The 15,200-nt window shown below is 38.5% G+C and overlaps 1 protein-coding gene across 2 annotated transcripts in view; it reads right to left on the reverse strand.

Moving 5' to 3' along the window:
* Positions 1-235: 235 nt before the first annotated feature.
* golga4 (golgin A4) overlaps positions 236-15,200 on the reverse strand; it is a 55,864-nt gene continuing 40,899 nt past the window's right edge. For both annotated transcript variants that reach the window (XM_034185385.1, XM_034185384.1), the window contains 6 exons: positions 11,272-11,292; positions 11,107-11,175; positions 10,671-10,746; positions 5,608-5,705; positions 4,813-4,899; positions 236-835 (listed from right to left, as the gene is read on the reverse strand). In XM_034185385.1, coding sequence (XP_034041276.1) covers positions 821-835; positions 4,813-4,899; positions 5,608-5,705; positions 10,671-10,746; positions 11,107-11,175; positions 11,272-11,292 — 366 coding nt within the window. In that variant the 3' untranslated portion in view covers positions 236-820. The remainder of the gene's footprint in view (positions 836-4,812; positions 4,900-5,607; positions 5,706-10,670; positions 10,747-11,106; positions 11,176-11,271; positions 11,293-15,200) is intronic.

A 15,200-nucleotide genomic window follows, 5' to 3' on the forward strand; every position in this document is an offset into this window, starting at 1 on the left:
CTCATTTACAGTCTACCACAGCACAAGGTCAGTCTGATGACAAAAGGATACCTAAAAAAGTCGGTGAGTGTGTAAATAAACAAAGGTTATACTTGATAATGTTCCGTCTAACAGCACTTTCACAAGAATCACTGATGTCTGTATTCCAGCCGTTTCTACAACTCAACAAGATGTCAAACTCAAGGCTGTGGGATTTATTACAGTATATCACGACAAAGACAAAGGAGACACAAAATCAGTTCTGTAAATAAGATTTAATTTGTTAGTCTGAAAACATACATTATAGCATGTCATATAGGGCCCTATAATACAGTGGAGTTTTAATTCAGATAGCACAATTAACAAGTGTGTAGTTTCAGAGTACCTGTGCCCACAAGATATAAAGCATAGAAAAGCCGTGATCAACAAGATCCTAGATGCCAGTATCTGAAATATGGTGCAAATGCACAGTTACCAGGTCATTTACAGTCTTAACAGTACAACATACAAACAGAATAATCAACTGAGCTTCAGCAGCAATGGGATAATAGTATTTATTGCACAAGCCAATTTAGAGATTTAAATCTAAATACAAACAAAACCATTTATATTCACCTAAAACTTAATGTATAAATTGCCAAACAATTTCAAAGGAAAACAGGATCCATGGAAGATTTGTGTTTATGTCATAGTGTTTTTTCTCCTAATTCCCAAAGTTGTATTCATTCACACACACACACACACACACACACAAATACAGAGAGGTGCTCGAGATGACCAAGCAGTTTCCTCATCAGCAGCAATGTATTTTCATTCAGAAGTAGCTGAACTATTTAGTCGCTCATCGCAACCAAGGCTGTGGATGGAGAGATTAAAGGAATTAATGCACTGGCAAACAGTAAGTTACTGGTTTATAACATCTTTTACACACTGGGAGCATTTTAATATTCAGTGTTTTATCTTTACCCATCTTACAATGTATTATTACACAATGGCGCAGAAGCGGGAAATTCCACTTTGTGTTTCTCTCAGTGGTTTTCCCACTTTCAATGCTAATATTTCTGGGTCTGTATCCACGAAGAGGCCTAAGGTTAAAAATAGCTGCTAGTGACGTTATTCTAAGAAAAATCTTAGAATTCATCGAATTCTTAGACATTTCTTAGAATTTTCCCTGAGTAAGATGAAAGCTGTCTGCAAAGCACCTTAGGCCTTAAGAGAGCTCCGAAGGTGCCAAACTCGTAAGCAGAGGCAGAAGGACTTTTAAGAAACCTAAGAGTGTCTTAAGGAGAAAAGAGGGCCGAAAAGATGGAGGAAGCAGAGATATTCTTCGTATGTAGGATGACATTGAGTCAGTAACATGCTACCCGCTTGAAGGAGCGCCTTGGGGCAACTGTTTGTTGTGATTTGGCGCTATATAAGAAAAAAGTTGATTGATTGATTGATTGATCTACACAATTATTTTATGTTAATTAACTGTCTTAATGTATTTATAAATTGTTTAGGTTCTTGTTATCATATACACACATACCATTATTCTTATCGGTATTATTATTTTCTTTTATTAATACATCTATTTTGTTATTTGATTTTTAAATGGACCACAATGGTAATAAGTGTTTTCACTTTCTTGTGTCATATGTAGATGTATTTTTTTTTTTTTTAACACATTTACAATTATATTATGTACTCACAATGAATGTGCTAAATAAACTCAAACGCACGCTTTTAATATATAGATATTCGGCATGGTCAAACATTTTCGAGCTGTGTAAGTTCATTTAATTTTGCTGAGTGCCATCATCATGACAAAGTTATCCTCACGATTACACATCTTAATGCAGTTCAGTTTACTTGACCAGTTGATTTTACTGTCCATTCATAACTAGGAGGGTGGAGACATTTGTTTTTTATTTCTCCTCCCGTTTACGTGACAACCAATCACAGTTCTTAGAGGACTGCGTCATACCTAGCAATGGGGTCAACCCCGTCTCCTCACAAACATAGGAGTTTCTGTCACCTCCTTGCTCAGACACCTCCTGGCTCACTCTTTGGCTAAGATTCCTTGCCAGGAAATTTTAAGATAAAGGCCCCATGACACTTGCACGATTTTGATCCGCGCACTTGCATGCACATCATCATGATGATCCCACCCGCTGTGTTCCCAGCTGGATGATGTGCTTTGTTCTTCTGGCTGCCATGCATTGTGCACTGGACGCTGCGTATGTAAAATAATTGTTTCATAATGAATTATTCATTTTCTCTCCATGTTAGCTGTTGAAAACAGCTCTAATCGCTTCCGGAATCACAAAGGACTCTTGCAGCTGCTGCTTTTCCTCTGTCGCTCTCATGCGCACATGCGCTGAACAAGGTGGAGAATGTATTTGGAACCCTCTAAAAAAGTTAATTGTCATGTTAATATTGTAATGGCTTGGTAAAACAGTTGCATGTTCATTCCTTCTTGTGAGCAGCTGTAAAAGTATGTTTATGATAGATTTCTCATTATAATCGTTCAGATGAGCTGCGCTGTGATGCGGTGCGCTGATGCAATCACTCGCACAACGTGTTTTTGAATTGCTGGTGTAATGTTCACGTAATTAATGCCTGATGGAGATTTTGAATTTTAAAAATTTTCTTTGCGCACTTGCATGAAGCTGCACACAGTTTACAACGGGTTTGAGACAAGTTTACTCTCGTGCACAGCAGAGTGTGTGCAAGTGCGCAGATCAAAGTCGTGCAAGTATCAGGGGGCCTTAATGGCCCAGTCACACGGCACTTAACGAAGGGCAAGGAAACCCTGACGAAAAAAGAAATCTGGACTTTCGTTGGCATCGATTAACCTCCGCACAGCTTCGTTCCTGCAGCTGGTGCTTTGTCAGGATTTTTAAACTGTTGAAAAATATGAACGAAGGGCAACGAAAACCTCAATTCGTCCGTGTTTCGTTTTGCTGTCGTTCTTGAAGGTTTTTAGTCATTTTAGTTTTTGTAACGTTTTTGTTTAGTTTGACTTTGTTCAGTGCAGAAGCCAGTTTGTGAGCGCTGAGGCTGCTGCTGCATTCATCACCGTCGGAAATTACAGGGCAAATCAGCCTCTTTGCTTGGATTTTTTTTATCTGGGTGGGAGTCAGGTTCAATGGGCTCAGGCACCTTATAATAAGTCCCTTCGGCTCCTCCCTTGTTTGCACTCGGGGTCACCACAGCAAATCCAAGGTGGATGTGCATGTTGAATTGGCATAAGTTTTACGCCGGATGCCCTTCCTGATGCAATTCCACATTACATGTAGAAATGTGGCAGGGGTGGGATTTGAACCCGGAACCTTCTGCACTGAAACCAAGCGCATTAACCACTTGGCCAACACCCCTGCATATATAGGGAAAAATTAATCTTTTGTGTGGATACAATTATTTTGCCACAAGCAACTGATGAATTGAAACAACAAAAAAGTTGTGTATTTTCCGACAAAACTTGAACGCAACGGTAGCGAGAGCAGCAGCTCCTGCATGCGCTTATTATTTTTATTAAATATAACAATATGATTGTAGGAATGACAATCCAGCCCTTATGTGCATGTCGCAACAGGTAGATAATTCAAATGATCATATAAAGTTCTGTTCTGGAAGGCAGAATTCACATTATGGATTAGCTGCAGCTGGAGGAAATAACCGCACATGTGAGCCAATGCGCAGCGTTCACACGGATTGATCAATTTACTGCTCTGATATATTCAATCATCTTTACACTTATATTTATTCCCTAGTTTTCTGTTTTTTTTGTGTGTGTGTGTGTGTATATATATATATATATATACATATATATATATAAATAAAAGCTTAGTAACGTAATAAGGCAGTGACCACGGCACACCAGAGGTTTTTTTTTTTTTTTTTTAAATTAGAGCCAGACGGAGCGCGCAGCGTGTCGACAGTGTGGATTCTGACGATGAAGGAGATGATCCCTCTTTTGTTCTGGACGAGGAACCAGAGCAGGTGGTCCACCGACATGTGCATAGATCTCCACAGCTTCTGATTGCAGTTTCTCTAGGACTCAGGCGCTATGAGCTCCGTCCCAGCGCCGAGTCCTGGAACTCAGAGATGCAGACAAGCACTGCTCCAGCTGTGGCTTCAGGCACGTTTCATTTAAAGCGTCAAGATCGTTAGCTTTGGTTTTGTTAATTTCCTCCTTCGTCCCTTTTGCGCGCTTGCTTCGCAGACTATTTGGTGATGAAGTTCTTTGTCCACCTTTTCTCAACGAATTGTGACTTTGTTACTTTTTCTCTTCGTTCAGGAATTGTCGTGAGCCGTGTGACTGGGCCATAAGTTACTAGCTCTTTGAGAGGGCTTTGAGTTGCTTCGCAGATACGATCACTGATCTTTAAGGTATGTGACCATCCCAAGATCACCAAAGCTTTGAGAGCCGTTAGCCCGGCAAATTTTAGACGTGATTAACTTTTGTTCAGTGTTTTGTTTTTCCTCCTTCCCTGAATACTTGAGAAAAAAAAAAAAAAACACTCAGAAAAAAGTGCCAATACAGATCTATTCCAAAAAATGTGCATCATGCAAAGTATGGCCAAGTATTATGGGTAATGACAAAACACCAAATGAAAAAGATTAAAAAAAAAAAAAGAATCTTAACTACAATACAGCTTCTTTGTTAGAAAACTAAATTTTATTATTACACCTATCATAGACAAAACAATGGATGAACAATGGGAATTTTGAAACCTAATCATTGACAATTAAGAACTGCCATCATACAAGTTTCACTACATGTGACTATAGGGGCACTGGGAAAAAAACAAAAAAACATTAAAGTTCTGAAGTTAAAAAGATGCTTACAATTGTTTTTGAGTCTTCTTTATCCAAAACCTTTTGTGCTTGTTCTGGAGGAAACTTAAGCATGGAGGTAATCACCTTTGCCATCGTCTTTGGTTCAGAAATGCGAGAGAAAAGAGAAAATAATTAGTGTTTACGAAAGAAGACAAGTTCACAATGAATGTGTGATTTTTTTTTGCGTCAGTTTTTCAATACTCCTTTCACAGAAACACTACATACACTGTAAAGCCCAAACTACTGACACACCATCACGCAATCAAATCAAATTGTTCTAAAACAATTAAAGCCCAAGAAACACAAAGACAATTTATCTACATAATCAAGTCCAGGCCCATCTGCCAGGATGCACACACTTCCCAGTAAACACAGAGATAATCAGAAACAGAGCTGCAGTTGAGGAAACCTAACCTCCCAGCAATAACTAAGACTAGCATGGCTTTAAATTGCAACTCTTGGTCATGAACGTGCTAGCAGGCAGCCCGAGGGACATCCTCCACACGCCGAGGTCTGCCATGTTAAAGACCATTTATGGAGGAGCTGGAAGCAACCTGCTGGCTTTAGGACCACTGTTAATTACACAGCTCTCTATTAATCCTATCCTACGAGACTGGACACGACATGACTTTTAGAACACTTCCTCAATGCTTTTGTGTTGCAGATGGGAGTCAGTGAGCTCAACTTAACAAAAAGGAATTAAAAAAATATATAAATAAATAAGGAAAAAAGAAAAAATATAACTGGACATATTGCATTAGCTGTTAATGTGAAGAACAATGGAAGAAAGAAAAAAAGGCATACTTTTGTTTCACGTCCCATCATGTATTCAAACAACACCTTCCTCAGGTATTCCATCTCTGTGGGCTCTGAGAGCGTGTCAAAGCTGCTGTAACCAGGATCTGGGGGGGGGGGGGGGGGGGGGGACAAAACACAACCTCTGAGAACAAGTCTCTCACAATTTCTGCATAGAGTAACTGACCCAGGCTTTAATGATGACATTGTTTTTGACACACTGGTATCTAAGATGATGCATTAGGGCCATTGTAGACAAAATAACTGAAGAAATAAATCATAAAAAATACACAGCCAGATAATATCCTGACCAGCAAACTTAGAGACTCAATTCCTCTGATTCAAATATAAAAACAGCAAACAGTCACATAGGGGTGTGTGGGGAGAATTTTTTTTTTTTTTTTTAAAGGTTGGACCAACCACAGAACTCCACAGATCTGACGGCTTGTCGTGCATCATTACAACGTACAAATCTCATTTATGTCACCACAGATTAAGTTACTTGACACAGCAGCGCCACACAGCTGTATGTCCTCACTAGCTTGTGCCATTTCCCGTTTTTGGGCACTGTCTGTGGTGTGATGAGCCTGATCCAACTTTGAGGAGATGTGGTTCCTTGACCAAAACAAAACTACTTTTGAAGTGGTTTTTCTTGGAAATTTCCCACTTAGTAATCTTAGAATATTCAAGATTGTTTTTATAAATATATGCACATTTTTCTCATAGATTTACAAATTCAATCTTACATTATACAAGTCCCCCAACCCAATTTGCAATTTAATCTTAGACATCCTCAGTTCGTACTGAGACTATTCCCCTGCTGCATCATAGAAATCATATGTACTCGTATCTGTAACACAATACAGGGTTAAAAACTTTCAAGTTTGTTTTACTTAAAAATAAAACATTTACAGGCATTCAGTAAACTGTGAAGACCTCTTAATGAATCTCCCCTCCCTCTCCCCTTAAACCAAACACAAACATTTTCCACATAGGTGTGAGTTCAATTTAACAACCAGAAAAAACAAAACTGCAAATCTTAGCATGGCGACTTTAATACTGCAAGAGTCTAAGAATGAACATTTAATGTGCTGCCTAAAGCTGTAGAACCATTAACTGTGTGAAAAGTATGAATGGGGAAGTGTTAGAACACAGACAGGGCTGGTAACACTTAACCTACTGACTGTACCAATGAAATATCCACATCATATTTCCTACAGACCACTGAACATCCAGCTGGTCTCTGCCTGTCTGGAATGATCACTTGGATGACACCAAATAACTCTCCAAAACGGCAGGAACAGCTCGTATATACACGTGAGTGCAAACACGGCTTTGATTACTGATGTGACGTTAAGAGGTCACCAATAAATCTCCCAGCCTCTTTAGTCTTGACCCCGTGTTGCTCCAGTGGAGGCTACGATCCCAGATAAACTTCATCAGTCTGAACAGTTCCCTTAACTGAAACCAAAGATCTAGCTGCTTTAAATAAAGCTTCACGAGGGGCAACAACTTCCTGCAGCAAGTACAAAAAGTGTACACTCTCTTAAAGTTGTTTTAATTTTTTTTAAGAGCTGTAATAATTTTATTATGTCACAAACTATCACTTAAACGTCAAACTGAGGAGAGGTCTTTACAAAGTGATGTAAATTATTGTCATTATTAGCATACACATTCTATACAGGCCCACGAGGCCTGGTTCTTATCACAGGATACCAGAGCGTGAAGCAGGTGAGATGGACAAGATGCCAGTCCATCTCAGGCTACATCATTAGCCAAGGCTGGTACAGCCGGGTGGACTAAGTCAACACAGACGAAACATCATGTCCAAGAACACAGAGAAGTACCCCGTTCTACCATCAGATGGCCCAGGGCTCTCTCCATGCGAAATGTATATTGGAATGCCAATTTTAAGAAAATGTTAAATTTCACAAATAAAAAAAAAAAAAAAAAAAAAATCAAATAATTCACTTGATTGTTTCCAATTTTTGTCCTTTTCTCATTCATTAAATGTGTTCCATGTCATTTTATTTAATTTCCCATGGGCGGGTAACCAACTTTCTTCTTCTTCAAAAAAGAGGGTGGGCTGATGTTTGGCCCTGGGCCCTCTGATGGGCAAATAGGGTAGTTTGAACAGGAAATGTGCCCTGATCTTTTGTACAAGTCTTACCACTGAGCAGAACAAAAATGAAAACAGGAGAAAGTTGATTGCGTATGCATTCACTCGCTTGAAGTTATTATCATCTGCATCTTTGTGACAATTATGTGTCTAAAAACTTTGCACATGTAGACAACATAAATTTCCCCCCATTCTTCTTTGTGAAATTGCTCATCTGTCAGAATTTGCAGGAATCATGAGTAAACTACTCGTCGACAAATCACAAATCCTACATCGATTTGTGATTTGGACTCTTAAAACACAGTGTGATGATTTGCATTATGCTTCCAGCTGCAGGTTTTACACAGACCACATCAGGCTTTCCTTCATGATTTTACTGTATTAATTCTCCCCTCTTGAGGACAGCGTTTTTTCAGCATATTTATAGATTTCCATTTATTAATAACAGATTTAACTAAACAGAACATTTAAATTATTGAAAAAGGGTTATGTGTATCCCCTTGCTTGTCAGTCACCTATTACTTATTTGTTCTTTTTTTGTCTTCATGATTTAGGTCTTACCATGACAATGATTAGCTAAAGTTGGGCTGTCCAGATAGTGAGTTATTATTTACAAAACGTCAACTGAGGTCTCCTGACTAAATCCAAGTGATGTGATTTTTAAAACCAAACAACTGCACTAGTCATACAATTGTGTCATTAAAAGAGCAAATACTCAATTAACTCTTTACAATTTCAATTTGTGGAGACAGAGTGCACAAGTCATAAAAAACCCAAAACAAAAGAAACACCAAATTATTAAACACTAAGAACAAATACTTTGTATCTGAATAAAACAAAACAAGCAGTACAAATGCTTTCTCAAAGTTTTATTTAGCTGAAGTGCCTCAGGGTCTTGTGTTGGGAAACGTGAAGACCACAACTCTGCAAAACCCATTAAAGGAAGATGACTTTCACCAGCCTTCAACCCCCCCCGCCGCCCCTCAGAGCAGATTCTCTTTATGACCCCAGCAAGGAAGATTTAAGAGTCGTGTAGAATTCAGTCAATCTCCCACATCTCTATGCATATCATCTCACACACACACACACACACACACACACACACACACACACACACACACACACACACACACACACACACACACACACACACACACACACACACACACACACACACACACACTTAGGTTTCCTCTGAGACTCTCCACTATATGTCGAACCCTAAGGTTTTTATGCATAAGCTCTTAAGCAGGAACAATGTGATATGGCACTTGAGTGGGTGCCTGATGTAAACAGTACAAAAAAAATGCACAATGCAAAAAAGTGCAACAGTAATTTACAATAAAAATGGGATAAAATTCAGAAAAACCTTGTGGAAGGAAGCTTAAGTCAAAACATGCTCAAAATGTTTAAACACAACTGGGAAACATACATTTTTTTTGTCTGCACTGACAGCAATGATGCCCTTCAGTAGGGGTGCAACAAATCATGATACACCCGTTACTATTTGATATGTATAATGACACATTATATAATGGCTGAGTGGATCCTCATTTGATTGGTGCTTTGTATGTCACGTGACATGGATTATTCGTCCCATTTATGTTGCACTGCATTGCATTTAGAGTGCAATTCAGTTCCATTTAGAGTGCAAATTTGGTTACATACGTTTGGTACCATTGCACTCTGTGCACGCGCCACAGAGTGACTGTTTTGCTGATGGACGATGATTTGATACATGGCATGGCAGACTTCATCACTTCAGAATTATTTTTGGACTCCTATTTAAAGTTCGTGTGGCTTGCTGATCTCAAGTAGCAGTGACCTACCAAAGCTGGATTAATTTCTGACATTTTTTTCGCTGAACTGAGGAGGTACCAAAATGCAAGTCTCTTTTCTGTTTGTAAATTAATATAATATAAAATGACAAGGATCTATTTTAGCCATTATATAAAACAAATAATGAATGTTTTTACATTCTTTCAATGGTATGAATATTTTATGAGGTGAAAGCTGGAACAAACCATTCAACTCTGCTTCGCCTCATTGAATGGTTTGTTCCAGCTTTCACCTCATAAAATATTCATGCCACTGAACTCAAATCATTATTTGTATTCATTCATATTATTCATTCATTCATACTAATTATGAATAATTTAAAAATTAGTAAACGTTTAACAGGAAAAATTATATAAATTATTCTAAACCATAATTTATAATATTGCACATTCTCAGTTCCCAAATATTCACACTTCTATAAAACATTGATGCAACTATAGTTGATTTGAGAAGTAACAGTATAAAAAAAAAAAAAACACAATTCCATATTCGCCATGTTATACTGTTACACATCTACTCTTCAGTGCAGTTAATCTTAAAATAGTTTTAAAACAGATTTTTGTTCTCTTTTTTGTTGTTAAAAATGTGTGAATTTTGCATTTCCTTTCATTCTATACTAGTAAGAGTACACACAGATATGCATTCAGTACCCAGAAATTGTACAGAATATTTTAATGTAGACCAAAAAAAAAAAAAAAAACCTGTTTGCACTGACCTTGGTGATCTCACGAAGCAGAGACTACACACCTATCTAAAGCAAGCCTAACCACTACACTGCATTATCTGTAGTGTATTGCTGAATCAATGTGTTTTACACCAATGCAGGTGCAACCAGACGAAGCAGATTGATGACCTGTCAGAACAGACCTCAAAAGCCTTTAGCGCAGTGGGTCGCCTCACTTACTTTTAAATATCACAAAAACCGTAATCCAAAAGTAGTGTGCAACTGTATGCCGTGTAAGCAATCCCTTTAACAATGATGTGAGTTAACGCACAGACACTATATGTCCCATTACTTCTACTTGCACATTATGCACACCAACTTTGCTGTGCTGAGCTAAAAATCAAATGGCTTCAAAATGCAGAACTAACTGATTCCTGGTGTTAACATTACCTTTGAATGTGTTCCCAAGATGAGTTACAACAGTGGTTCGGTGGAAACATTTAAGCTTGTCCTCAAGCGAGTGAATCTATATCAGAAAAACACATGTAAGAGCACCTTTAGCCATTTTTAAACAAAGTTATTTTGTTGTCATGAATTTTGTCTACATACTAGCCCAACTGTTGTGTGGGGCAGTACAGCATTTGCTAGTCAGCTACTGGGGATGTTTGTGAACATCATGATGTGCATGAGAAAAACTGTGGGGGGGCGTTACTGTGATTGCTTGTATGCTTCAACCAAATGTAAACAGATGTGCGGTGTAATTAAGTCGCTGCAGCAGGAGAGCAGGAGCTGATTTGCTGGGGGCCACAGAATCCTGGGAACACCGGGTAAGAAATCTGCTGCCCACTCATCCCTGCCCAGAGCGCACACAAAACCCATTACTCACTCGCTCAACAAACTCCTGCTCCTTCAGCCGAGCCGCACTGAGCAAAGTTGTCTTCTCTGCGAGCTGAGCCTAAGCAGAGAGAGGAAGTCAAGGAAGATCATCAATGTGGAAAATGACAGCTAATCATTAATAAATATGAGACATGTAATAAACCAACAAACATACCTTTAACTCATCTGCACACAGCTAGGAAGAAAAAAATGGAACATTAAAACAGAATACACATTTACGTAGAAGAGGTATAAAAAGAAAATGTAACTCAATGCCAAAGGTCTTGAAGTGATTAAAATTATGGAATTTTAGCTTCAGTGCATCTGCAAAGTATTCAGAGTGCTTCACTTTTCGCACACATTTTGTCATGTTACAGCCTTTTTCCAAAATGGAGTAAATTCATTTTTCCCCCCTCAAAATTCTATTCACAACACCCCATAATGACAACATATTTTTTTTTTTAATTTGTGCAATTTAAAAAACAAAACAAAAAACAACAAACTAAGAAATCACGTGTACATAAGTATTCACACCCTTAGCTCAATACTTTGTTGTTGCACCTTTGGCAGCAATTACAGCCTAAAGTCTTCTTGAATATGATGCCATAATGAAAAGATTTACCATATCAAGCAGTGGAGTTAAACTTTGGAATGGTTTGAAAGGGAAACGAAAACAATGTCCAAACATCACCCAGTTTAAAAACAAATATAAACAGATCATTTTTAATAGGTCCGGATCAAACTATGTCAGTCAGTAAAGGATACCATCCTACATAACGCTCTCAAATATGAAAGAAATTCAATCTTTTTTGACAGAGTTATGAATTTTTGAAAATTGGTTCAATGTTAACGGTTAGGGACTTTTCCAATTTTCCAAGGTTTTTCCTGACTTTGACCTTGAATCAGTTCTTGCCTATCAGGATATGAATCCTCTGTAAAAACTTCATAATGATATATGAAAAATTGTGGGTTACAGGCTCTTCACAAACAAACAGGGGTGAAGACAAATCTTTGTAAAACCTCTTAAACTAAAGTTCAAAGTCTACACTCCAAGCACATCTTTATTTTTTAACTACAGTGTGTTGGTGTACAGGAGCAAAATTATGAATACCGTCAGTCCAGTCCATACAGTCAGGTCCATAACCATACAGTCAGGTCCATACTTATGGGCCTGACTGTACATGCAATTTAAACTCCTATATTAAACAAATAAGTGTTCCACTGTACCTTTAAATTTACTATAAGTCTCCCATGTTGCATGATGTGATGCTATTCTGGACTGCAAGCATGAACTGTAGGATCTGAAACAGGCCTAATATTTACTTACAAAAACAAGCACAATTCAAAGTTCTTGTTTGTCACTGTGGTTTCAAAGACATAGAAGTCATAGATCCAAAGACAGCCTCCATTTACTGCTCAGGATTTCTTAGACTATAAATATATCCCAGCATGCAGTCCCAACACTGCATCCTGCTACTGATGTGGGTGCCATCTCTGATGGGATGTTGAGATTTGCCAAATTTGATACTATTCAGATGAAACTTGTAACTTCCTCATGTCTATCTCACCCGATGCCAACTAAACTCGTGGCCTACACTCAGGCATATTGTGTTGGAAATTATTTACCTGTAATTAACCTCAGGTTCTGTTCCTAAATGTTTTAAACCTGCAGACTTGGTTAAACCAATACTTTGACCCTGGTTTACTGAAAAGAAAAAACAAACAAACAAAAAAAAAAAACACAAAAAAAAAAAAAAAACACAACAAAAAAACAAAAACAAACAACAACAAACACAGATATCAAACCTATCCTTTTGCTCTAAAATCCTTAAAAAAAAAAAGCAGTTTCACACCAGCTTGTCGACTACCGTACTGAGAGCAACCTTTTTGTGCCACTGCAGTCTGCATTTAGAGTGCCATATTCCACTGAGACAGCTCTTACAAAATTGGTAAATGACCTTGTGCTTGCAATGGATTCGGACACCACTACAATTGTGCTATTGTTAGATCTCAACACTGCATTTGATACGGTGGATCATCGTATACTACTGGAAAGGCTTGAGAATCACTTTGGCTGACATCCTACCCAACTAGTCACTCTCACTGTGTCCTGTGCAATGATGTCACTTCAGATCTTGGGCATATACTGCAACACTATGGGATTATCTTTTACTGTTACGCTGATGATAGTTGTACACGCCGATACATGCAGGTAATCCCATGCACATTAAGACTTTAGAGGATTGCTTAGCTTCAGTGAAAAGCTGGATGCTGAGTAACTTATTGCTTTTAAATTTGGACAAGACTGAAAAGATGGTCCTGCAAGATATAGAGATCAATTTGAACAGATAACACTAAACCTAGACTTGTACGTTATACATCAAAATGATAAAGTGAGGTACCTTGGTGTGATTTTTGATCCCACACTGTCCTTTGACCTATACATTAGAGAAATCACTTGGACTGCTTTCTTTCATCTTCGTAATATTGCAAGGACTTGTCCCGTCCTGTCTATGGCTGATGCAGAAACTCTGATTCATGCCTTTGTCTCTTCTGGACTGGACTATTACAATGCCCTATTCTCTGGCTGACTGCAGTCCAACATTAGAGGTCCCCAACTGGTTCAAAATTCCGCTGCTAGAACTTTGACTAGAAGCAGAATGTTTGACCACATTAACCTGATTTTGGCCTCTCTTCACTGGCTTGTCTCAGATTTTATGGTTTTATTAGCAATTTACAAAATTGTTCACAGCCTAGCACCTTCCTACCTAGCTGACCTAATTTACCTTTACGTACCAGCCCATGTTCTGCATTTTCAGGATGCAGGATTCTGCGTTCCTCAGGTTGAAAAGAAGTCAGCAGGCCATTCCTTATTGTGTGCTTCTACTGTGGAGTGATCTGCCAGCTGAGATAAAATCATTGGATTCTCTGGAGCCATTCAAGTCCAGACTAAAGACTCATCTGTTTTCCCTTTTGTATGGCTAACATACGTACGTAGTGTCTAACCATTTTTCTTCCTATTTTAAATTATGTTATTAACAGTGCATAATGTGTCAGTTTCATTATATCTAAATTCTGGGTCTGTTAGTTGAAGCATAGGGCTAGCTGTCAGCAACCACATAATTAACCTCTCTTAGGTGCTATTAGTTCTGCCTAATTGACTCTGCTCTTTTCCTCTCTGTTTGAGGTATTTCTGCTGAGACGGAATATGAGAATCGCATGCTGAATGAATGAATTAATGGATGGGGTATGAGCTGCACCATGCAGATGACAGCGATAACCGGAGAAACACAGAATCACGACGACAACCAGAAGTGCCACTGCTGGAGGCGTGGATACAGGACCGGCCAGACTGATGCTGAATACTGAAAAACTGGTCAAGAATAGCCAATTACCCTGCTGATGACATTTGCAACATCCTTTCCTAATCAACACCTGACTCTGTGGGCTTGTCTCTGAGTTGGACTTTATACCACTACATACTTTTTTGTAACTGTTTGTAACTTTCTGTTAGATTGGTCACCCCTCTGAGTCTGGTCTGCCTGAGGTTTCTTCTTCAAAAACACCAGATGGAGTTTTTCCTTAGCACTGTTGCCTATGTGCTTGCTCATGGGGGGTTGGTAAGGTTACCTTACCCATGTGAAGCGCCTTGAATCAATTTTGTTGTGATTTGGTGCAATATAAATATATTTAATTGAATTAAGCAGTGACTTAACTGAACATTTATCTTGGAAGCCATCAGAAAACAGGACGTGAAACTCTAATGTGTGTTTGTCTGCAGCTTATCGAAACACACACTTACGTGTATATGTAGAATAGTTTGTCAGGGCCAAAAGTGAAAAAATGTCTCAGAACATAAATCCATACAGGTTCCCATAAAGTTATTACCTCACCAGGGAAAAATGCTGCAAGGACAGCAGAGTAATGATCTGTATTTGAGGACGTGTGTGTAAAAGCACATGAATCCCTGCAGGGGTTTCACGGCACCTCAACACCTTAACACCTCCCAGGGGTACATTTGTACACTTTTCAATAAGCCTAGATAGCATAAGAGTACTACTGCTAAGGCCCATGATCGCCTCTTGTAATAATAATAATTGAGAA

The sequence above is a fragment of the Thalassophryne amazonica genome, chromosome 13 (genome assembly GCF_902500255.1).
Source record: "Thalassophryne amazonica chromosome 13, fThaAma1.1, whole genome shotgun sequence".
Classification (NCBI taxonomy): domain Eukaryota; kingdom Metazoa; phylum Chordata; class Actinopteri; order Batrachoidiformes; family Batrachoididae; genus Thalassophryne; species Thalassophryne amazonica.